This window comes from Peromyscus leucopus, chromosome 16_21, assembly GCF_004664715.2.
Source record: "Peromyscus leucopus breed LL Stock chromosome 16_21, UCI_PerLeu_2.1, whole genome shotgun sequence".
NCBI lineage: Eukaryota > Metazoa > Chordata > Mammalia > Rodentia > Cricetidae > Peromyscus > Peromyscus leucopus.
In genome coordinates, this window is record NC_051084.1 from 61430934 (window position 1) to 61456300 (window position 25367).

General features: G+C 48.8%; 1 protein-coding gene across 1 annotated transcript in view; it reads left to right on the forward strand.

Moving 5' to 3' along the window:
* Nucleotides 1-222: 222 nt before the first annotated feature.
* Tram2 (translocation associated membrane protein 2) overlaps nucleotides 223-25367 on the forward strand; it is a 78042-nt gene continuing 52897 nt past the window's right edge. The window contains exon 1 of the mRNA XM_028868073.2: nucleotides 223-448. Within this exon, the coding sequence (XP_028723906.1) occupies nucleotides 329-448 (120 nt within the window). The 5' untranslated portion in view covers nucleotides 223-328. The remainder of the gene's footprint in view (nucleotides 449-25367) is intronic.

The following is a 25367-nucleotide window of genomic DNA, read 5'->3' on the forward strand; positions in this document are numbered from 1 at the left end:
CTCGCTACTGGGGCTTGGGGGCGGGACCGACGGAGGACGGGGGCGTGGCCGGAGCGCGCGCCTTGGCGGCCGAGGGGCGGGGTGGACGGAGGAAGGAGGCGTGGCCAGAGGCCCGCGCCTGTGCGGCCGCGGCGGGGAGCGGGCTGTGGCCAGGGGCGGTTCCGGGCGGCAGGCCGGGGGCGGGGCGGTCGGAGGAAGGGGGCGGGGCCCGAAGTTGTTCCGCGCTGGGCAGCGGGGCTGGCGGGCGGACCGGGCCGGGCCGGAGAAGTTTTCACTGCGGCTGCTGAGCGAGGGTGCGGGCCCCGGCTGGCAGTGCACGCCCGCTGCCATGGCTTTCCGTAGGAGGACGAAAAGTTACCCGCTCTTCAGCCAGGAGTTCGTCATCCACAACCATGCAGACATCGGCTTCTGCTTGGTGCTCTGCGTCCTCATCGGGCTTATGTTCGAGGTGAGTTGAGCGCCGAGGGCTGCTGCAAGGGACAGGCGGTCCCATCTCCCGTGCACCGCGGTGAAGACAGGGATTCCCTGACCTCATCTGGGCCAGAGCGCGCCTGGCTGTCCCGCACGTTATCCGCACCTCTGGCTTTGTGCACCGTATTCTCCCTGGCCTGGACCTAGGACAGTACAGACAGCACCCCTAGCTCCTGGCTGTGCGGGCCGTGCCATGCTCTGTCGCCCCCTTGGGCACCCACCGTACCCTGCAACTCTCTACATCTCTGAAGCCCATGCCTGGCCTCGAACCAATTACAGCGCTGCCTTCTTGGCCCCAGGATTGGGGTTTCCTTTCTGGCGTTCTGGTGCCAAGCTGGGAGACTCCCAGACCCGCAGCAATTGCACAATACCCCCTCCTCCCAAGTGGGGGCTGCCAGATCTTCTAGGTTCTTCCAGTGGGAGGGACCCTAACCCTTCTCCACCTCTTCTGTGGCTTTCTGGGCGTTCTTCACCCTAATCTCTGGAACTTGTTCACGTGTGGCCCTGGCTCGATCCCAGTGGGGACCTTCTACGACCAACCTCTCTTTAAATATGTCCTAAAGGGTTAGTTTTAAGATATCCTTTCCACTTCGATCTGTCATTGTAGATCGATGTGTGAATTGGACCCAGAACCTCATCTCCTGTGCAAGATCGAAGAAAGTAGCAGGGATACCCTCTGCTTTTAGGTGAAAGGTGATTCTCTTGTAGCTGCAGGCGTGGGGGGTGGGAACAGAGAATAAGATCCTAAATTCAGCAGTGTGCTGTTGTAGGCCTCAGAGAACTGTCTGTAAACCAAGGAGTCAGAATCCAAGGGGCTAATGGTCATTACTCTACAGAGTAAGAAAAACGATGATATTGAAAGGTGCACTGGCGGACACTGAGTATGGACTTGCTGTGGTAGATATATCTTGTCTCAAAAGCGCCATATGTGATGTGATACACTCCCTCACACTCTCTGTAGTCTCCTGCCCTCCCTTCTGGGTAAGGTGGCTGATATGCATTCTGGGGGATATAAGAAGCTGTACCATTTAAAAGTTGACTGACCATCCCTGCAGCTACCAGGGTCTCCCCTCTGTTGCTGACACAAGTCCTATCTGGCTGATGAACCTGGAGACTTTCTAGTGGTGGCCAGAGCTGAGCTGGATGCATGCCCTTGGCCAGGCTGTAGGGTTTGCAGGAGAGAAGCTGTGACTGGAGTCCACACTCCTGGTAATGCTGTCAGTTCACTGTCTCGCCTCGCCTCCGCCTCCCCTCGCCTCGCCTCCCCTCATGTTTCCTGAGGTTCTGGAGAAGCATGTTTCATTGAAGACTGACGGCAGCCTTAGTTTCCCCATCATCGAATCCGTTGAAATCTGTCTTCCTTACAGTGACTGTAAAGCTTGAGGCTGAGATTATATTAGCAACAAAAGCCATGCCTCCCTACCGATGAGAGACTCTGTTTCTTGCTCCTGGACCCTTGTTATCATTTAACGGAATGGTTTAATGAGAAGGCAGGGGACCTGCCCGGCTTAGCGTTGGCCTTATGTCTATTTGTTGTCCTCCATTCTAAGAGGCTTCTCAGGGCCACGCTCCAGTTCTTGGAGGGTAGGGCTGGAATGACACAAGTGTCAATCATAAACCTCATAGCCATGTGCTCTGCAGCTGGCCACGGTCCCTGGCTTAGCCCCTCTGGCTTAGCCCGTGGCTCTCTGCTATCTCTAGCATTTGTTGAGATGTTTTGGCTTTACCTGCCTTAGTGTTGTGCAAAAAAGAGACACCTAGGGTTTGTATTCCTGCCTCCTTTGTTCTCTGTCTCTAGCCTTGCGGAAAGTCTTTTGCATTGGGTCTATGGAACCAAGTACAGAAACTGTCATTCCTAGTACCTGATGGAAGAGAAAGGACCAAGGTGAGAAGAAAAAAAAAAAAGCCATTTTCCTTTGGAAAGGCCTTAGGGTTGTAGAACAGACTTGGAGATGCCTGTCTTTCCACTGGGCCGTCTTTTTCTGTACTACTTCAGCCCTTTGGGACTCACGGGACAGACCTTTCTCTCTGAAGACGCTTTGAAGACTCACCAGTCTGAGCTGGTTTAGAAGGAAGGAGGCTTTCCCCTGTATCTCCACTATCAATGATTACTGATCTGTGTGTGCTGAGTGTGTAATGGGTTTTCTCCATCTCTTCCCAGCTACTGTCTGGAAAGAGATTTGTGTGTGTGTGTGTGTGTGTGTGTGTGTGTGTGTGTGTGTGTGTGCTCATGCTGTGCACGCACACGTGTGGGCTTGCGTGTGTGTGTGTGTGTGTGTGTGTGTGTGTGTGTGTGTGTGTGTGTGTGATCAGTTATCTTAGAACTCTGCTATCATTACTAAGTGAGAACAGAAACATCCTGGAAAGCAGGGGGTGGGGAGACACCTCAAAACCAAGCATAGGATGAACTGAATATTTCTGGGATCTTTCCAGGAGTGGTGGTGATGGTGGTGTGTGTGCGCACATGCTTGTGTATGTGTGTGTTTATAGGTAGACATGTAGAAGGAAGGTTTCTCTAGAAGTGTGGACAGAAGGAGCTGTAGGGGACCAGGGAGAAAAGTCATTAGGCCCCTGGGTTTATATCTTGGGCCAGGCTAGGGCTCCTTCATTTGGGAAGTTGAACCAGGATTTGTAATTCTTTGAATAGAAAGTGACTTTTGTGATCCCCCCCCCCCACTCCCTAAAGTCCCCTGCCGAGTCTCTGCTGTTTCCTCTACCTCCTCCCCACACCCTGGCAAGCCACAGACTTCACATCCACATCCACCCTCCCTTGCTGGTCACCTCTGCAGCACTCAGGGGTTTTGATTTTCCTCTCAGGATCCCCGGGGCTTCGGTTCTGTCTTTAGGGAGATGTTGACGCCAAATTCCTTCCCTTGGGATCACTTCCTTTTGGGAACACATAAAAGGCTGTCTGGCCCGTGTTCCCCAAAGCCACACTCAGACGCACTTTTAGTTTAGTTTGGGGTTATCTTATTTCCAAGGCAGAGACAGCTTCCTCCCCAGCCCAGGTTCCGTCCCATCTTATGTCTGCTTGGAATAGAGTTGTTGTGTGCCGGCACTGCACTTGGCTAAAAAATGTCAGGAATGTGGAACTTTATTCCCCCCCTCCTTCCTTTCCAGCTTTCTCTTTCTTCACTCTGCTTCGGGGAGAGGTGGTGCTGCAGGCAGTCTGGACTTTCTTAGGTGGAGTGTGGTTCTTCAGGGTGCCGGTGGCCAGTTGGGATGTGGGTATAAGTAAGATTTGAAAGTAGCCACCCCCTCCCCTCCCCTTCCCTTCCAGTGCCTGGTGCCACGTTTCCAACCGAGAAACAGGCAAGGGAAGAGGAAAACTCTTTCATTAGCGAGTGGAGAATGAGAAATAGGGGGCGCCCAGAGGAGAGGAAGCCCTTTCTGTACCACCTTTAAAATGTCATCTCAAGACAGAAACTAGCGTCTTCCTCAGTGTCTGCAGCTGCAGGGAAATGGTCCTGAGGGTCAGTTGTAAGTTTCGTGTTTGGTTTTTGTATAGGCCACGATGAGGGTGTAAGGGTTTAGGACCCAGAGGAGTTTGGGGACGGAAGCTGGTTTGGGCTTTTGAACTTATTTCTGAGGCAGCTGTGGAAGGTAGCTCCCCCCCCCCCCCCGAACTACTTTCTTCCCTGCTCCCGACCCCATGGCAGACTTGTCAGGAAGAAATATTTGCAGCACATACAATGGCAGCCCATGGCAGGTGTCCTAAGTGTTTGGACTGGGGTGGGATGGGGATTGGGAGGGGGATATCTGTGGCACCAGTTCATACTCAGGGACGTACCTATGGGTATCATAGCCTGCCACCAGACACCCAGGCCTGTCTCTTGAGGCTGGGTGAAAAGATTCTTCTCTTGTGTTACTAGTATAGTTACGAGTAAGTGGCACCTAAGAACACCTGTGGATGTCAGTCTGTTTTGTTTGTTTGTTTGTTTTTAATAACTTCTAATGCATTTTCAAGGATGTTACTTTGTCAGTTTTTATCATTCCTGACTTTTTGCTTCACCTCCAGAAGCTTGAGACACAGTCTGCTGGGGATGCTAGAGGCGCCTCCAGCGGGAGCCCCTCATTCTCATGGGCGCCTTGTGTGCTTGAATTTCTGCCTGTGGCACTCAGTGTGATTTGAGCAACAGAACAGAAGCTGGCTGTTTCAGTTCCCCTCAGTCAGGATTTTGGTTTAACCCTGGCCCGTGGGAAGAAAGGGCATATTCATTATCCTTTCCTTGGCAAAGTGAAGGATAGTATTGGTCAGCTGGTGAAATTTTGACTTCAAGTGCAAGATGAAGACTGGTGTTAAAAGACACACGCACACCCCCCACCCTCCACCCCCAGCACAGGAGTACTTCAATGATGCTCTCAACAGTCACGTTGATCACCGTTGGCTCTGGCTTCGTTATTGGGTCTGAGGGTCTGCTTCTGTCCCCAGACCTTTCGTTGAGGGCCCTGGTTGCATTGTCATTTTAGGGGTGACCTATTTTGAGAAGGATGCCTTTCTCCCGAATTCTCCCCCACTGGGCCATCTCCCATCCCAATGATTGCCCCTGACTCCTAGTTCCACTTTCCCCAAAGAATCCCCGTGCTGTGACTGTGCCATGCACAACACGTTTTCTCTCGGGCATTTGTCTTATTGGAACACAGGGTGTGGGTACCAGAGGGTCTCGGCGCTGCCAGTGTCGGCTCCGGAGCAATAAAGACTATAGGGAAACTGCCCTGGGAGCTAAATGGATGTCACCTCTCCTGTTCTCTCTGCCGTCTGAACCCTCGGTGGCTTATTTCTCAGAGGCTGGTCACAGCAGAGCGACTTAGTCCCCGACTGTTTGTGGAATAACATGTGTTGCTATGGTGAAAGCTTCCCTCTGGCAGGCATGAACTCCTTTTTTTTTTTTTTTTTTTTTTTTTTTTTTGATCTGCTTCGTCGTTTTCGTCGTGGGCAGGGGCCCAGAAATCATTCCGTGGCGTAGCTGATGTACCTCTCATTCCCAGCCTGATAAGTGATGAAGCCAGAGGTCCGATAAGAGCGGATTAGAATTCCCACACGACAGAAACGCTTTCTAATCGGTCACTGTGCTATTTGGCTGGCTTGGGAAACTCTACTACTGATGCTATCTGTCTCTTAGCCTTCTTATCCAACGCTGTGTATCTGGTATCCACTGGTACCTAATGGTTAAAGAGAGGAGGGGCGGAGGACAAAGAAAACAGCAGAACTGCAAACAGGGCTCCTGAACAGCTCTCCTTATTTCATGGGCAGGCCATTGTCCTCCAACTACTCAGTTCCTTTGCCCCGATTTACCTCTGTTATCTCAGATGTCCCGCTGTCGAGGAGAACCAAACCCAGCTTAGGCACAGCTGGTCGGTCATGTTCTGAACTAACTGTGTGGTTTCAAGAGCTTTGCAAGGGGTTCTTCTGGATGGTGTACGTTCACATGGCTCTTCTTGCTTTTGAACAGAGGAAAGGGAGCCAGATCCTGAGTTGGTGGGTACCAAGGCCTCCGGGACCCCTGGTGAGGTTGTTGGAGCCCCAGGGTTGTGAGGAGGGCTGCCACGTTGCCTCCTGATGTCTTCTTTCATTTGTCTGGAGGGACTGACAGCATTTTGCATCTGTGAAATGTTTTACTGGCCTCACCCTGTAATTGGGATGGTTTATGGGGGTTGTCATAGTCAGCCAGAGCCTGGCTTCTAGAGGAGGGGTTTGGCCAATGACCATCCACTGTAAGTGAGAGTCAGAGCCAAAATAAGAATTCAGCAATGCCTGCCTCACATTTAGAACTCAGCTCTGATGCCTTCACGAATAGGGGGCGTCCATGGAATGTAGTCACGGGCGGCTTTGTTTTCCTTTGTCTGAATGGATCTGTTTGTTACCTGGAATTAACGTCTGTGGGCCACTCCACTTGGAAGCCTTTCTGCCTAGGACGATCATTGAAATTCCCGTCTCCCTCGAGGAGACTACAGAGAATGACCCAGATGTGCGTGTCTGTCCTATGTGAACACAGATGAGCAGACAAGGGCATTACCCAGCACTGAAGTCCCTGCCTGCCATTATCCAACATCTGTGTGAGATAAGGGCTTTCTGGTTGTCGTTTGCTCATTGACCTTATCATCGAGTTAATATTGTGGTCATAGCTCAAGGGCACATCTATTTTATGAGTTTCTATTTTATGAGTTCATGACCTTAGAGTGCAACCTAAGAAATTATCTACTGTTTACAGAAAAGAAAAATAAGCTCCACCCCCCAAGAGGTTGAGAGATTTGCCCCAGACAATTAAAGTCAATGTTTCACAAACCTGGAGCCACACCCAATCTGTCTCTGGTGCATCTTCTGTGTCTCTACCCTGAACCCTAGACTTTGTCTGGGAATACCAGCCTATGTGTGAAGTCTTGAAAGTGATATATGATGCTGAAGAGCGCCGGACTCATTCATTTGTCAAATACTTATTAAATGGCAGAGTACCTGTGATGTGCTTGTGTGTGCTCAGGGAATGCAGAGATGAGGAAGGGTCAGGGTTCTGTCCTCAAAAAGGTCATAGTATGGCTGACACACTAAACTAGCTGTAGTGGTACAGGCCACTGAGCCCAGCTACTTGGGAGGCTGAGTCCAGAATGTTAAGAGTTTAAAGCTAGCCTGGGCAGCATAGTGAGATACTACCTTAAAAAGCAAAACGTGGCCAGTGCTATAGTTTATTAGTGAAATGCTTGCCTAGCATGTGCAAAGCCCTAGATGCAAACTCGTGTACCACAGAGGAAAAAGAAAGAAAGAAAGCTATGGTTGTGACTCCAAGCCTTCAGCTTGATATGTGTGACAGGTGCAGCTTAGACCCATGGGCTCAACCTCAAGCCACTGTGCTTGGTGGCAGAGCATTTACTAAGAACTAGCACCCTGGCCATGGATATCAGGGTCTAGAGGAAAAGAGGGAGATCTTGCCAGGCACATCTGGCACTCATAATCTGGTATTACTTTGAGGCAGGTCATAGGGGCTAATATAAAAATCCCATAGGGTTGGGGGCTTCAGACAGCAGCAATTCTTTATCACCATCTTAAAGTCTGAGTAAATCCAAGACTAAGGCCCTGGCAGACCTTGTTTTGGGGGAGGGTCCGTCTCCTGGCTTATAGTGGCATACCTACATCTTTACACAGCAAAGAGAAGGGAAGGAAGGAAGGACAGAAAGGGGTGCTTGACCTCTGGGTGCTTGGTCTCTTTATTAAAAGACCTTCACTAAGCCCATTCATGAGGGCTTTGTAATTGTGATTAATTATCCCCCAAAGTCCTATCTCTAATGCCATCACACCAGGGATAGGTTTTTCAGCCTAGGAATTTTTGGTGGCCAGCATCAAAAATTCTATCCGTAACAGACTGTGTGGGGGGTGGGGAAGGGGTGTCCGTGTGAGCACATATATCTACATGAGTGTGAAAGCCATAAGTCAACCTCAGTGTCTTCCTCTATTACTCTCTATCTTAATTTTTGAGTCAGGGTCTCTCACTGAACCCACAGCTTAATGACTTGGCTAGCCTCGCTGGCCAGAGAGCTCCAGGATCCACTCGTTAACAGTTACAGACAACTTGCTTCCAGACCAGCTTTGATGTGGGTGCTGAAGATTCAAATGTGGGTCCTCACGCTTGTGTAGCATGGGAGTTACCGACTGACCTATCACCCTGACCTGTCATATGATATCTTGAAGATTTTTGTTTCCAGGACTGGAAATGAGAACGAGGCTTTGCACATGCTAGGCAAGTGGACTACCACTGAGCTACATCCCCTACTCTTGGATTTTGTTGGGTTTTTGTTGTTGTTGTTTTGTTTTTTGTTGTTTGTTTGTTTTGGGGTTTTTTTTTTTTGGTTTTTTTTTTTTTTTTTTTTTTTTTTTTTTTTTTTTTTTTGGAGACAGCATCTCACTCTGTAGTCTTGGCTGACTTGGAACTTGCTATATAGAGAGCAGGATGGCCTCCAGCTCATAGAGATCTACCTGCCTCTGCCTCATGCCTGACTTCCTGCTGGGTTTTGGTGTTTTTTGTTTGTTTATTTGAGGTAGGGTCTCACTAGTAGCGTGTGGCTGGCCTTTTAAGCTCAAGGCTGTCTTCCTGTCTTTTACAGAATTATAGGCATAGGCCACCGATATCAGTGGGAACGAACTTTTTAATAGAACTGGATTTTACAGCGACAGTGTATGGCTTAACCAGGCCATTCCCCATCTTCTTTATGAAGATATTCTCTCACTGGAGTAATTCTTCTTTTTCTTCCTCCTCCTCCTCTTCCTCCTCCTCCTTTTTTTTTTTCTTTTAAAGAACTTTTGTTTTTTATAGGGAATTCTATGGAGTGGCTCACCACTGGCGTGAAGATGACTGTGGCTGCTAGGGAGGGAGAAAGACGGGTCCTCCAGGACAGTGGGTAGATAGAGATGGAATTTGTGGTGTTGTCTCCCCACCCCTGATGACCTCTGCTCCACGAAGGGAGGACCGCTTTAGTTAATCAGCACACTCTGGCTTCTGGTTAGTACCTAGGGCAGGACCGGAATCTTCACCAAGTGGGTGTTGAGTCGGTGAGAGCATGGCTGGTGTTTAAAGGGGCCACGGATAACGTTAAGAGCCGTCTGGGGGCTCTTGGGTATCTAGTCCTTGGGAAAATGGGCCTCCCCTCCAGCAATTCTTAGAGTTACACAGGAAACCCCAAGGTCTGCTCCACAATGCCCAACTTCCGGCTGGGACGAATTCCTCAGAACTTGGAGCCGAGCTGAACTTTTCAGGCCCCATACTTCTAGATTTCAGAGTATGTTTTCAACTCGTACTTGGTGCTGGATCAACTTTTGACCTCCGTGGGCAAGGGATAACTTGTTGGTATGGATTCTGTGACTGCTATGTGAAAAGGAGACCGATGAACTGGGAAGGAATGTTCGATGGCTGATTTATTTATTTCCCTTTTTCATTAGCAGTTTCGTCTTTAACATGGGCAGAATGTCTAGAGAGTTTCCCTCAAGTAAGAATTGGCCATTACATCCAACATTTGAAATTTTGAAATACTACAGTTTGGGGAGTTTCCTCAGGGATAGATCTGTGGCTAGCGCCTTGTGGAGGCAGAAGCCGGGAGGGAGGGGGGACACGGATTCTTCCTGTGAATTGCTCTGTGGCCCCTGCAAGACCCTTCTCTTCTCCTGGCTACCTGGCTCTGTGTGGGCTGAGGTGAGTGGGTGGGGTGGCTTGGCTCTCCTACCCCTCAGCCGGGTCTTCGTACCATGGGCCTGTCCAACATGGGCAGAGGCTTAGCACAGGGCCGAAATTGCCAGGAAGGCAGAGGAAGGGGATCGAAGGAGGAAGCTGCCTTCCTCCGCCCACTCTGATTATGACATTTAACTGGAGCGCAGTTGGGCCTCCGTTAGATTAAGAGCTCCGACTTCTCTTTTTGATTTGCTTGAGTTGGAAACAGTTTCCCACTGAAGTTTGACGTCTAATTACAGTGTAGCAGAACCCAGGACAGGGGAAGGAGAAAAATCCATATTAAAAAGGAGTCATAGTCTGACCCCTTAATGTCCTCTCCGAGGTTGATCTGGGAAGAGTACAGTGTATATAGTGTGGTCCCTGCCTGGGCTGACTGTCCTCTGCACCCTGCTCGGCCAGGTCAGGCTTTGTCACCTCAGCTCTCTGAGTGTGGTCCGGGACCTTAGACTTAAAAACTGTTTTTCACATTTCATGGTAGATCGATGTCTCTCTGTGTCTGTGTCTCTGCCCTCTCTCTGCACCCTGCCCCCACATTGTGCACCCCCCCCCAAGGCAGTGTTCTATGTTGACCTTCCCACTTCATCTGTCCCCTTCTACCCGGACCCACAGGGGCATGCTTTCTCCCACACGGTATTGGGAATGAACCCCACATGACAAGGAGTAGGATTTTTATTTTATTGTTTTGAGATAGGATCTCATTCTGGTCCTCACTAGCCTGAAACCCACTTCTGGAGTGCCAGATTACAGATGTGCACCGCTGTGCTCACCCATCAGTACTTAATGCTCTTCTAATGGTCGGTTTCAAGTAAGAATTAGCCATCATTACATCTAACATCTGAAACTTTGAAATACCACAGTTTGGGGGACCATGTGAGATGGCTTTCTGTGGGGAAAGAGCCCTTGCCAGGGAGCCTGATGACTTGAGGTCAGTCTCTGGAACACATGTGAGTAGAGAATAGTGACTCCTACACGTTGTCTTCTGACTTACACGCACACACACGCAATAAATAAATGTAATAACAAAATGAAATACTGCATTTTTTATTAACACTGCATTTTTATTAACCCCAAGCTGTTCATGATTGTGCCTACCAAACAACAGCCAGTTAATTATCGTCATATTTCACTATTTATAAACTAATTTGAAAAAACAGTGAGGAACCCAGTTTTAGATAGAGAATATTTTGTTCACAGAATGTTCTCTTGGATGGTGCTACTTACTACATTGCTCTCTGCCTTTGTTTTTTGTTTTCATAGTTACAAGATAGGAAGAGGTCCTTGTGACCTGGCTCTGTAAGGAAACTTTTAGAGGCCATAGTTTACAGAGATCAAGGTCACTCCTAGACCTACAGCTGGACTGCAGAGTTTGCGGTCTGCTCTAGCCCTGCCATACTGGGTCAGTAAGTTAACTCTTGTATGCCTCAGTTTCCTCATCCTTAACATAGGACTAATAGTGTGTCATAGAGATGTTGGGAGTGCTGGAAGTGTTGATATAAATGCAGCGCATAAAAGGGGCTTAGATACAGCTCCTTATAAGAGCCTCATACATGCTGCCTATGTTATTTCATTCAGAACGGGCTGGATGATGACTCAGCTGTGTGTAACTCCTCTCTGTGGCTGTATCATCCATTTGGAGCATAGCCAAGAAACAGGATGCAGGTCAGAGCTGACGATGGCCCTAAACTCTGTACTCAGCCTGCCCTCCGGGTCCAGTTCATATCTTACCTGGACTTAACCTGAATATGTTCATTGGTTGATACTATGGTAAAGGTTGAACACAGGGTATTGTGGATGCTGGCAAATTCTCTACCACCATGCTAATGCCCTTTCTCAATACAAATGAATTTCACGTTTGCAATTGAGTCTCATCCCCAAGGGTATCTCATTACACGTATGCAAAAACATTCCAAGTTCTGAAGAAAGAAAGAGCCCAGAATATTTCCCAACCTGTGTACAGGCATAGGTTTTTATATATCCACAACATTAGAGTTTGGAACCTAGAAATGGTCCTATGGGAAGTTAGGCAGTACGGGACAATTCATTTCCAGAGTTCCTGGGAAGCACTAGCTTTTATCACATTGAAATAAATAGTAGAGCATGTCTGTTGTCTAGTTCCTTATCACCCCCAAATTGTGAAAGAAACAGTTTTGGTGTCGTATCATGCTGTCTGGGAGATGTATTAAATAAGCACTTTTCACCTCTTTACCTATATCACCTTCTTTCTCTCTAGCTTTTCCTTCCCCCATTCATCAAATACACCTACTCTGTGCAAGGCCCTGAAATCTGAATGGGAAGGCAGCTGACATATTTGTTGACATACCTAACTTGAGAAAGAAGAGAATGTGGCGTCACCTGTGGCCACGTTTCCCTGAGTTGCTTGAGTGGATATTATTCCAGGCATGACAATTACAGCTTGCCAGATTGTGATGGATCGCTTATCATGTCTTTAGCATTCAGCTGTTCGGTAGCCAGGTGCAACTTGTCCAGTGTCACAAGCCTCAGGGAGGTAAGTCTGGAGTGAGCTGGCTCTTGTCCCTCATTCTGCCATGCTGATTGAATGCTCGTGGTCTCAGTCAGGGTTCCTATTGCTGTGGTAAAACACCATGACCAAAAGCAACTTGGATAGGAAAGGCATTATTTCATCTTATAGCTAGTAGTCCACCATCTCGGGAAGTCAGGGCAGGAACCTGAAGGCAGGAACCTGAAGGCAGGAGCTAATGCAGAGGCCCTGGAGGAGGGCTGCTTACTGCTTGCTCCTCATGACTTGCTCGGCCTGCTTTCTTACACATCCCCAGGACCATCATCAGCTCAGGGGGGTGGCAGCACCACAATGAGCTGGGCCCTCCCACAACATCAGTCAAGAAAATACACTGAAGGCTTGCCCCAGGCTGCTAGGGGTATTTTCTCAATTGAGATTCTCTCTTCTAAAAGGACTCTAGCTTGAGTCAAGTTGATGTAAAACCGGCCAGCACAGTGTTTTTGCAAAGCCATCACTTTTGGGGGCTGAGCGGAAAAGGATATGTTGTATAACCACAAAGACATTACCTTTGCCCCTGGAAGGCAGGCAGATAAGAAGTGAGTGGTCACTTGAGGAGGTGGTGGTGGTGGTGGGGTGCTTTCATATTGAGCTGCCATGTTGGTATTCTGTGTGTAGCACCAAGTAATGATGAGTGCATGGTCATCTACGAGAGAGGATGCTTTGAGAATATGAAGGAAACATCCCTAATTAAGTAAGGCCAGGAAATAGAGAAGATGTGGAAGGACCTAGGCAGAGGAGCTGTGTGTCCTCATGAAGGGTGGGGCTAGTGTGGAGCCAGAGTGCTCAGCCAGTGGGGGATACTGGTTGTTCTGGAGGTAGGATGAAGGGGAACAAAGATGCAAAGGGGGATGTTGTTGAAGTTTTTCTGTGTCCCGTCTGGTCCACAGCCGCTCAGACCCAAGTAAACACACAGAGGCTTATATTAATTAAAAACGGCTCCTCCATTAGCTCAAGCCTACCACGGACTAGCTCTTACACTTAAACTCAGCCCTTTTCTGTTAATCTATCTGTTGCCACATGTTCCGTGGCTTTACCTGGGTGCCATTACATGCTGCTCCCTAGACGGCGGGCTGGCATCTCCTGACTCAGCCTTCCTCTCCCCGGCATTCCTTTAGTCTGCTCGCCCCACCTATACTTCCTGCCTGGCTACTGGCCAATCAGTGTTTTATTAAACCAGCGTGCAACAGCATTATCCCACAGCAGGGGGGAGGTGGGGACGGTCACAATTGCCTTGGCGGTCGTGCCCAGAGTTGAGCTCTTGTCCTGGAGGTAATGAGGTAAACTTGGAAGAGTTTCCACGAGGACAGTGGCATGTGTGATGAGCTTGCTCTGGGACTGTGGAGCGAGGCAGGGAGGGTGGGATTGGACATAGCGCCTGGGCAGGTGGCTGTGGGACTGGTCCATGTGAGAACTCTTTCTGTGTCAGCTTCTGGCGAGGAAGGACATTGTAAGAAGTAGTAGGGACCTGCATAGCTGAGCCCTCTCTGCTGTTCAATCTCCTCAGTCTTTTCTGTAGGTTTTATATGATCCAGGCCCTCGTGTCGGGGTGGGGTGGGCTTGGAGACCGTACTGACAGAGGTCTTGCGGTTGAACAGGAATGTTGCTTCCCGAACATCCCGTGTCTTTCTCACCTTTGCCCCACACACCCTGCCCCCTCATCTCCCCCTTATCTCTTTTTTTTGATCCTTATTACCACCTGCTTCTCCTTTAATGCCTCCCCCCCCCCCCACCTCACCAAACACCTCTACTCAGGACTCTGTCCTGGCCGTCCTCTTAGGGAATTTATTCTTCCTTTAGGCCACTATCGCTGTTTCTTATTTACTCAGTTAGCCAGGTTTGGACTGAACATCTGCTGTCTACCAAGAGATAAAACATGAATAGAACAGGTGGGGGTGTAACAAGGTTATTGATATCTTATATATATAAGGGACAGTGACAGTAGTGAAGTCTCTCTATATTGAAAGAGAGGCGTTTATCTAGGCCTAAAGCATGTTGGCCAGGCAGACTTGTTATGGATAGAGTAGGAAGTGATGGATATCCAAATTCCCAAAAATGTGTACCTGGATATTTGTTACCATTTAGAAAGGGCATTGCTTTGAAGTTGAAACTGGCCTTGACCCCATGACCCTCCTCCCTCAGCCTCCCCACGCTGGGATCACAGGTGTGTGCACCACACCTGGCTTTCAGTGTGTGTGTGTGTGTGTGTGTGTGTGTGTGTGTGTGTGTGTGTGTATGGAAACACTAAGAAAGGATGAAGTGAAAGATGAGTCAGCTGTATCAGAGATGCAGCCCATCAAGACTTCCCTGACCAAAAGCCTGGATCTAGCTGCTGGCTTAGGTAACAGGGAGCCATAGAAGATTTCTGAAGAATGGAATGACCGATCTGCATCGTGAACAGTGGGGCCTGTGTCGGTTCTTGCACTTGCTCTCACACAGCAAGGGCAGGAATTGTTTCACTCATTGTGTCCCTGGCTCTGTCCTCATAGGAGGGCGGTGATGGGAATTTACTGAGGTGGTCCTGTGTACTCAGGGAAGCATGTGTCTCTCATCCTTTCTGTTACCGATGGCCATTTCGAGCTTGTCTCTCCATGCTCCAGGTAACCATTGGAGGTGCTTGAGAGCACTGATAGATGCTGGGTACTTTACATCTACAGACTCAGAGAACTTGCAGTCTTAGCTTTCAAAGGCGGTGGAGTGTGTGTGTGTGGGGGGATTGCAGTCGATACCCTTTGGTAGTACGCTGATGACTCAAAACCAGAATTGTACCCGCAACACCTGTTCTCATCCATCACTCCTCCTCCACCGTCAACAACCATTTTTGCTATTTTTGGTGTTTTCTTGTTGAGTTATTTAGGGCAGTGTTAGCAGCCATAAAAATATTACATAGGGCAAACAAGGCTGATTGGTGAGTAAAGGTATTTTCCACATAAGCCTGATGACCTGACTTGGATCCCTGGAACCCAGGTAAAGGTGGAAGGAGAGAACTGACTCCACGAAACTGTTCTCTGACTTCAACATGGATGCTGTGGCACGTAGGTTCACACATATACCACTCTGACACATACACATGCACATACATACGAACACACGCACAAATAACAACAACAACAATAATAATGAAGATGTGTTATCAGTTCAGTGTATCAATTTTTATGCACATATCTGTAAGTACATATATCCTTCTTTGTGGTGCACAGCAAGGCATAATTATCTAAATTGATGTGCACCTAGTGTTTTCTTTGTATTGTACATATATGTACATATTGTATTGTACATATATGTACATATATTGCCTTCTTTGTGGTGCACAGCAAGGCATAATTATCTAAATTGATGTGCACCTAGTGTTTTCTTTGAAGTCTGGGAGGACTTCCTATCAGTGCAGAGACTCTCCTCATTCATGTGTTAGGGCAGATAGCCTTCCATTATGCAAATTGACCTGAATTCATTCATTGAGTTCTCTTTTGATGGATGCGTGGACTTGTTTCTAGCCTTCTGTTCTTATAAACAGTGCTACAGAGTATGTGTGGGAACATGCCTCGCTTTGCTCCTGTGGGGAAACATCTTTCAGGGTGTTTCACCGAGATGGGGCAGGTAGGCTAAAGTGTAACTGCATTTGTAGTTTTGAGAGACGATGGCATCTTTTCCTGTCTTTTCAAAACTGTGTTCCAATCCGTTGATCGGTTAGCTACATGACAACATACTAGAGTGTATAGTTAGATACTGAACGCTCTGCCGGTTTCCATGTTGAACTTGCTTGCTGCCACATTCATGTTCTCACCGTCAAGGACAGTCCTGAATACGTAACAGCAACAACAACAACAAAACATCGAATTTTTAAAAACTGTAATGGTTCATGCCTTTTGTTAAGGGAGCCGTTTCCTACTGATTTTCTTTCTTTTAAAAAAAAAATTAAAAATGTATTTTTCTCTATTCTTGAGAATTTCATACATCTATACAATGAACTATGATCATATCCACCCCATTTCTCTTCTCCAACTCCCTCCAGGCCCCCACTCAGCATGTCTCTCTTCCAGCATCTCTTTTTAAAAATAACCCACTAAGTTCAGTTAGGGCTACCCACATGTGCATAGTGTGGCGCCATCCATGGGAGCCTTGGAAATTTACCAGTGGTCACAGTCACACAAACAAATGATACCCAGCTCCACCCCAGCTCCATCCACCCCACCCCATCCCACCTGCTCTTGCCGAGTTTCTCGAAGATTTTCTTCCTGTTGTTTATCTTCCTTGGCTCCTCCACACAGCTGTTTCTCCTTCCTCATGCTCCACATGCCTTTTCTGGAAAAGCCTTCTCTTCCCCTGGGCTGGGTAGTAACTCCTTCCCCAGCTCCGAGGTTCCCTGGGCTTCCCCTCTGATGACACCACCTCTGAGTGGCACCTCTTCACCCCACTTGACTGGCAGTTCCTGGAGGACGGAAGCGTCTACGGCAGAGCATTCGGCACCCTGGTTACTCATGTCCTATTCAGCAAGTAAGTGGCGAAGTAGGATCACCACTTGATAAATACCTTTTCAGACCCTTGTGCCTGAATTTTAAATTATGATACCAACCCGCCACTAATTTGCTGTTTTAATGTAAACAGGGCCAGTGCTGCTTCTTCGAGCCTTCACCGACTTTTCTCGACTCACATTATCACAGCCCAGAACATTTGCCTCCTTCCCCAAAGAAACGTTAGCATTCATTTCTCATTGCGGCCTTCCTCCCCTGTCACCACCCCGAAACCACTAATCTTTCTCTGGACTTGCCTATTCTGAACATTTTATTTAAATGCAATCATACAACATATGGCCTTCATGTCTGGCTTTTATTTAGCACAGTGTTTTTGAGATTTATCCTCACTGTGGCATGTATCAATACTTCATCCGCTTTGTGCCTGACTTCGTTCCGTTGTATGGAGATACCGTGTTGGGCTAACCCATATGTCAGGTGATCAACATTTGAGTTGTTTCTGCTCTTCGGAAATGATGAATTATGCCTCTAAGCGTTTGTGTGGACAGCAAGTGTTCAGGTCTCCTGAGTGTACTCCTCTGAATGGAATTGCTGGGTCAGTAAATAATTTCCATGCCGGCAAGGAGCCAGGATTGAAAGTATATTGAACGGTTTGTCCTTTTAATTCAAGAGTTTTTATCTCCAGGCAAGCATTGTGTATATTGCTCATTCTTCTGCCTTCACACAGCAATTGTTGACGTTATATTTGATGGACTATAGACCACTCATCTGTAATTCACAGGCAGATGTCTGAGTTCCTATGACACCGTTTACTGCTTCCCAGGCGCGTTGTGCTTTGCTGACTATGGAGATGACAAACACTTATCTTGCCCTGACACCGTAATTCATTTCAAGCCATCTAAATATCCATCTGTGTTGAGTCACATATTAAATTATGGTTATGGCCATGCAGGGGGAACACTATAGCTGTTTAAAACAGGATGAAGCCGTGCTCTATGTATTGGCATGGATTGATGCCTGTGAAAAGTGTTGTCTGTGGATTAGCATGTATAGTATCAGCCCATTTTAATACAAAACTTATGTTTATGTATGCAGAGGCAAAGCCAGGAAAGGTCGAAACAGACTGTCAATGTTGATTTTATTTCCAGGAGGAAGACTAAAGAAGACTTTTTAGCTTTCATTGGTATGTTTCTCTTAAAAAAAAAAAAAATCCCCTTTCCAGTAGGTGTGTATTGATTTTAAATTGACTTCACATCCCCCACTTCTCTTTTGGGGAAACAAAGCATTCAAATAAAATCATATCTGAAGCACTAGGCGTGGGTGTACAATGTGGGCTCCATTGTCAGCTCTGCCTGGGGGCCGGCCGGTCCGTTCATGGCAAACACCATGTCTCACCGGCATCTTCCCAGAGGAGAGAGGGAGAGCTTCTAGATTGTAGCCCGCAGGATGTCTTCCGCAGAGAGACTGGGGTTGGGATTGGCCCTCAGAGGATGGGGGCATGCGCGTGGCAATTGACAGTTGGAGAACTGGAGGGTAACACGCGCGCGTGTAATGAGTTTGCATTCACCGTGCCGAGCACTGTGATAAGCCCTTCGCCTATATTCTCCCATTTAGCCTTCGCAGCCATTCCGGGCTGCAGATATTATTAGTCCTGTTATACACACAGGGGTGAACAAAGGGTTAGAGAGCGAAGCTGACCATTGCTCATAATTGCTAGAGCCAGAATTCAAAGCCACATGGCCGACTTCTCAGCACTGTCCTGTGCTCCATTTTAAATAGGAGACTGAGGCCCGTACAATGCCATGCTCTTAGCCCCTGATTTCAACTCTGTAAGTTGGGGAGCACATAGAGCTAAGGATTTCCCCCAGAAACCTCTTGTTTCTGTTACATACATGGTTCCTTGGGAGTTCCCAGGACTGACCATGGGGGGTTGGTAGGTTCTAGTCAGAGAGGCATGTGGGACTCCTCCTGGAGATCGACATCATATAAATTTGTGGATTGTTTTGGGTTTTGGGGCTTTTGTTTTGAGACAGGGTCTCATGGAGCCCAGGCTGTCTTCAAGCTTACTATTTAGCTGAGGTATTGAGCTCCTCATCTCTTGTCTCCACCTCTTGGTGCTAATATGACAGGCGTACATAGTTCATTATATCCTGTTTTTCTCAGACCTGTGTGACCATCTCTCTTCAGTAGGATGTGGTGGCTTCTGACAGGTTTCACTTTGTAGATGGCCTCTTTGTAGCAGGTGCCGGACTACTGGACAAGCCGAGTGAACAGCGCTTGCTCATTGTGTACAAATCTCAATTAGCAAGAGTGTTGGCTGGCACTGGTCTGGCTTGAAGTTGAAAAGCAGTTTGGGGACGTTAGAGAGGGCAACTTACTGGTGGGTTTGCGCTGTATGTCTAGCCTCCTGTACGTCTTATTGGATCTTCCTGCTTTAAGTCACACGGGAGAGTACCCATCTGCCTGTGCCATTTTGTTCCCATAGGTCATGATTCATAGTTGATCAGTCACTTAATTGATTTTTCCCATAGGTCCTAAATTCTCCAGCCTACAATCCCAAATTTCATTCAAGCAGCCATTTCTTCCTCCTCCTCCTTCCCCTCCCCCACGGTCATCCTAATATGTAACAATGTGTTCTTAAAGAGATTGTAGGAAAATATATATAATGGAAAGTCAGCCATCTTAGTCATTTGGAGGTATAGTTGCATAGTTCTCAGTGGTTTCTTAGGCATTTATTGGGCACCTCATGGGCAATGGTGAAGATAGACTTCCTCTCAGGTGTGATGGTACACACTTGCAACCCCAGCAGTTGGGAAATTGAGGTAGGAGGATTGCCATGAGTTTGAGGGGAGCCTAGGCTACCTGGTAAGTACCAGGCCAGTCTCCGACAATAAAATTTAAAAAAATAAAATAAAAAAAGAGACATTTCCACGTAGTCTAGGGAGGATGAATCAGAAGCAGTGTTAGAGTTCAGCATGGCCAGAGAGGTGAAGCGTGGTTTAAAGGACTGGATCCCTGGGGATCATCACCCAGAATTAAGGACTGCCTGCCTCTCCTCGGGCTCCCCATCTGAAGACACAGATTGTGCCTCACCCTCTCACTCTCTGGAGGAATTGCAGTTTGTGCTCCATGGGGCCCCGGGGAGTATTGAGAGCTATCACCAGGTCTGTGGATTGGGCCCGTGTGAAGGTCAGGAACTTGGCTCTGCAGCTGCGCCCATGTGGCCTACTGTGCCCGTGTGGCCTACGGTGGGGGCAGGGCAGGAGGAGGACACCTCTGCCAAAACCAGAACTTCACCAAACCCCAAATCAACGGTTTGCCCAAATATAGTCTCCTGGACCTTCAGCCACGATGCTTAAGCTAAATATACTGTCTGTAATTATTATCAAGTGCCTTTTCTCAATTTGTCTTGGAAAAATGGCCGTGGTGATGTGGCCCGAGTCTTAGACCAGGGCCACGTGTAAACCTAAAGTAGATTAGAGAGGGCTGGCTCCAGGTGGCATATGGCTTTGTGCTGTTCCACAGTGGCCTCTCATCAGGGATACCCAGTGGTGGCATCGTGTGTGGTGCATAGAGCTCCCAGGCAGAAGGAGGCTGTTACTACGGAGGCTGTCCTTGCAAGCTCATTCCCTAGGAGAGATAAGCTTGAGTCCCCACTGATTTCTCTGTGGCTATGCACTGTGAATCTCCAGTTTGTGTTGCCGAGTTGTGTCAGGCTTATAAACGTGGGGGTCACATGTGCACATCGGGTCACATGTACGCAGCGCCACTGCTGACTGAATCCAGAGCCCTTGCTTTTCTGCTAGCTCCCTCACTTAAGGAGACACCTTGCTTAAATTTCTTAATTGGGCCCATTTTCTTCTCAGTAAAAGGGGCTAAAAGTATACTGTATTGCCGCACTGAGGTCTCCACAGGGGCAAGAACGCACGCGTAGTGCTTTTAACAGCGCCTGATGCACAGTGAAGGCGCAGTCCTTTGAGGTCTTCATTGTGTGTAATAACTACTTCCTTGAATATTGCCTCTGTAGCCAAGCTGCCATTTTTCTGCATCTCTCATCTTCCTCTTTTGAAGACAAGGTCTTGCTATGTAGCCCTGGTTGGCATGGTACTGTGTAGCCTAGGCTGGCCTCAACCTCCCAACATTCTTCCTGTCTCAGCTTTACGGGTGCTGGGATTTTAGGGCTGTGCTACCATGCCTGGTTCTCATTTTCATACAGATTACATTCATCCCATTCTGCCTGGTGTGTCTGCTCCTCCCAGACACGCCTTCCACCCCCAACATCACTGGGAGGGCTGCTGAAACTGGAATGTGCAACCGGAGGAGATCTGCTTCGGGCTTCTCGGTGGTGGACTGTGAATCCCTTTCCTCCTGAGTCCCTGGACCCCCATCTATGGATGCCTCTCCCAAGTGCTTTATGCCTCAGAGTTACTCCTCACCTTTTCCCTTTCTCAGGATCATGTGGTTTTGTCCTGCTGTCTTTCCCACCATGAAAAAAACAAACAAACAAACAAAAAACTCTTGAGGTTAAATTACATGGGGATCAGCTGCTTGAAGCATCTTATACGGAAGCTCGGCCTGACTGCCATAACTTTTTTTAAATACAAGCGATTTTGCGTTTCACAAGGTTATTATTGTTGAAGGGCTTTTTGCTTTTTAGTTATGACGTCTACAAACAGATTTCCTTAAACTCTAACATACAGTTTAAAAGCGGTGTTGCCACCCTGGAGGTGGTGGTGGTGTTCAATGCGTGAGCCCATGGGAGACATTTCCTATTTCAGCCACAGCAATCAGAAAAAGGTTCAGTTAGGCTGCTTCTGATGGAAAAGGGAGAGAGCAAAGTTGGATTCTTGGCAGAGCCCTTTACTTGGTGGAGAAGGGGATAGGTGTATGGGACTAGGGTGGGGTGAGCTGGCACACGGGGAGGTGTGGGGAGATGAGGGGCAGCAGATCAGCTGGGAAGAGCCACACACCTTGATCTCAGAGACGCCATTCTTGCCTACTGTGATGAAGGCTTTGATTTCTACAAGTTCCAAAGAGCGACTCACAGGTGAGATGGACATCTGAGAGAGTGGGTCTCCCGGTTTACTTGTGGGTCAAAACTGTTTCCTGTGGTCCCTCTAGCTGGGAGGAAGGGGGAGTTCTGGGTGGGGTTTGCCTAGCCACTCACCTGTGAAACCCAGTGTGTGGCTCGAGGACAGGAGGAGGAAGACCAAGTCCCAGAAGTCAAAGCAACAATTCTAGGAAGGGAAATGAAACCAGGCATGGTGGTGGCCCACCTTGTAATCCTGTCGCACAAGAGACCAAGGCAGGAGGATTGCTGTGAGTTTAGGGACGGTCTAGACTACATAGTGAGTTCCAGGCTAGCTTGAGATTCAGAGCAAGACCCCACTGAAAAACAAAAAGGAAAAAATAAACCACTTTAATTTTCACTCGTTGAAGGCCCGTGGTGCTGTACCCAGCTCTGGATTAGCCCTTCTAATTCTGCTGGTCGTCTCAGGTATCCTTGTGAGTGTGTCCTGTCGGCCCCGAGCAAGCCGAGCAACTCTCGATTTAGAGTTGCTGAGGGCAGAGCTGGGGTTTGGATGTAAAATCCTGGCTTGTAGCCAGTGCGCTCTGCCGACTCTCCTGGCCTGGGGTACGTAAGATGTGAGGTGGCCCTGGGGGCTGAGGTCAGTATGGGAAGAAGGGTTCTGGAAGTGAGGCCAAGGCTAGCCCACACAGGAAAGCCAAGGCAGAAGGGCAAATGCAAGGGAAATCAGAGAGCCGGTGTTCCAGGGAAGGAAAGATGTTCAGACAATCATTGAAAAATAGTCAAAAGGTCTAAAGTGACAAAAAGTGTTTCTGTGGCTGATAGGCTGGGCTAAACAAACATTTTTCTTTATTGCAAGACTTGTCAGAGCCTTTAACATAGTACTGATTCCTATCTTGTGTCTACACCAAGCATATTCATTGACTCTGGGAAGCATTTCATGGAATGATAGTATCAGAATTTCCTTGATGTACCCAGGGCAGTGGTACTGAGTCTGCATGGGGCTGTGATATGGAGGGATAGACACGGAAGGAAGGTATGGGGAGCCCTGAGCAGATCATCTAGGGTCTTTGGCAGGCTACTGCCATGCGTGTGGACGACTCCCTTACAGCCCTGGGAGGGAAGACATATGTAAAGAAACAGTGGGAGGGAGGGGCTAGAGAAATGGCTCAGTGGTTAAGGGCATGCCTTGCTCCTGCAGAGTTCCCGAGTTCCGTTCTCAGCACCCATGTTGGGTGGCCCACAGCTGTCTGTAACTGTACCTACAGAGGGATCCAAAGCCTCTGGCCTCCGTGGGCACGGGCACTCATGTGGACCCCCCCCCCCACGTATACACAAATACCCATACCTAAAAATAAAAATAAAATCTTAGAAAAGAAAGGATAGAGAGAAAGAGAAGGAAGGGAGAGAGAGAGAGAGAGAGAGAGAGAGAGAGAAAGAGAGAAAGAGAGAGAGAAAGAAAGAAAGAAAGAAAGAAGGAAGGAAGGAAGGAAGGAAGGAAGGAAGGAAGGAAGGAAGGAAGGAAGGAAGGAAAGAAAGAAGGAAAACAGGAAAACCCGAACAAGGCTTGGGGGAAGGGTGGAGGACCAGATGGCAACCTGGATAGGAGCTTGTGTGATATTTCTTCCTGGGTGCCAGCACTCTCGTGTCTTATGGGAGTTCCTGGGGCACTGCTTAGGAAGGAGCTGGGTAGGGAAGCTTGATTAGGGTATCATTGGAATAGTGGTGGCCAATGGGGCAAGAAGAGCAGGGGCTTGAACCCCTCATCTGGAGGGGCATGTATGTCCCAGAGGCTCCTGGAAGAATCTAGAGAAGCAAAGGAACTCCAGAGAGTGTCCTTAAGAGATGGGGACATCTGGCATGGAGAGGGGAGGGGACAGAGACTTCAGCGAGCAGGTGCCCTTGCTGCCCGCTTCCTCTTCTTGCTGATGGAGAGTGTACGTGTATTATATATAGCCTTTCGAGGTGGAGGTGGCTGCAGGTGGCCTTCCTAGCAGGTGTGTTCACACATCCTGTCCTTGTCCCTCTTAGCATCTGCAGGGCATGAGGGGTGGTGTGGCTGACTGATCTTGCCCACTGAGCTATCCCTTCTCGATGTTTGCCCTCGGGGCCTTGCCAAGGCCGAAGTCTCCAAGGCTGGAAGCCAGTGTGGCGGCTGCCTCGAAATGCTGGCTCTCAGTACTCTCCCCTCTCACCCAGCCTCGGTTGGAGCTGCTGGTGGCCCAGGGCCCTGCTTGTCAGCACGTGGCTTGGGTTTCTGTGTTACAGGTCCCAAATTGGGATCGCAGAGGGGGATCAAGTGTCCGTGTTGTGTGATCATGCTGAGCCTTCCCATGCGGCCAGCTGCAGACTCTTCAAAGGGCTGTTGTGTATTTCGTCTGGGAGATGCTGCAGGAGACGACAGAGACAAGGACAAAGAAGTCCCTTTTCAAAAAGCGATGAGGGCCACAGGCTTGGACACTGGGTAGGGCGGGGTGCCTGGGCACACTGGAACTCCTTCCTCTTCTCTTCATAGTTTCCACTTCTACAGCCCCTTTGGCCAGTCCCTGTCACCCCCCCCCACCCCCCGCCGACCCTGCCCGTGTAAATACAGCCTCTGTGTGTCCCCGTCCCCCCCTTCATTATGCATTCCTTTAATCTGACCCATCTTCAGGTCGCCAGCTGGCAGAGACAGCGGATTCCAAACCCCAGCCGGTGCCAGAGTGTTTACACGGGCGGGAAGCTTGGCAGACAACTTGCCCCCAAGCTACTCAGCTGGAGGAAAAGGTAGAAAGACAGCCCCAGCAGGGGTGGCGGCGGCTCACGCCTGCACTCCAGCAAGGCCAAGGCCGGAGAGCTACTGTGAGCGGAGGCCAACCTGAGCTACAGTGGGAGACCCTGGTTCACTCCTTCCCTGCACCCCCCTAAAAAAAAGTGAAAGTCATCCCCGAGACAAGTGGGGCTCTTGTTTACAGTTTTCCTTTTTTTTCTTTCACTCCCCTTCCCGCCCCCCCCCCCCCCCCGCCCCTGCCCTGGTCTTCCCTCCCTTCATGCTGCTCTATCATGAAAAATAAGAGGAGAATCCCTTTGTGAAAGTTGGTAAATGTCTGGGACTCCCAGTAGCCCCTCACCCCACCCCAGGCAACCCTTTATATAGCTGTCGGTCTGAGCACATGAAGGTCCTTGCCTCCCGCTGCGCTCTGTGGTAGATCAGATAGTATTTACAAGACATTATCCAGCCGAATATAGCCAGTTCCCGTTCGCGATGGGTGTGGTCTTTCTAAAATAGTAATAAAAGCTATGCGGCCGAGTGTTAAGCTGGCACTGGGATTTGTGGCTGCAGCCTGAGTTCAGCTCTTTGCGTCCTACACCTCCTTTTGTGTCCAGCAAAGCCCCTGAGATACCCAGAGAGAGGCCAGACCCAAGGTGTTCTGTACTGGGAGCCTGCGCTGGGAGCTGGTTATCAGCATTCAGCCTTTGGGTGATTGCTTGACTCCCACTGGACAGACGAGTGTGTCAGGAAGAGAGCTGTCCTGTGGTAGTGTCGTCTCGCCCATAGTTCTGCTGACTGGGTCCTGTCCTCTCACGTGGTGGTTGGTGTCTTGTGTTTTACTTGAGAAGCATGGCTGCATCAGTAGGTTCCTGTCAGGAAACAAGGAATAACGGAG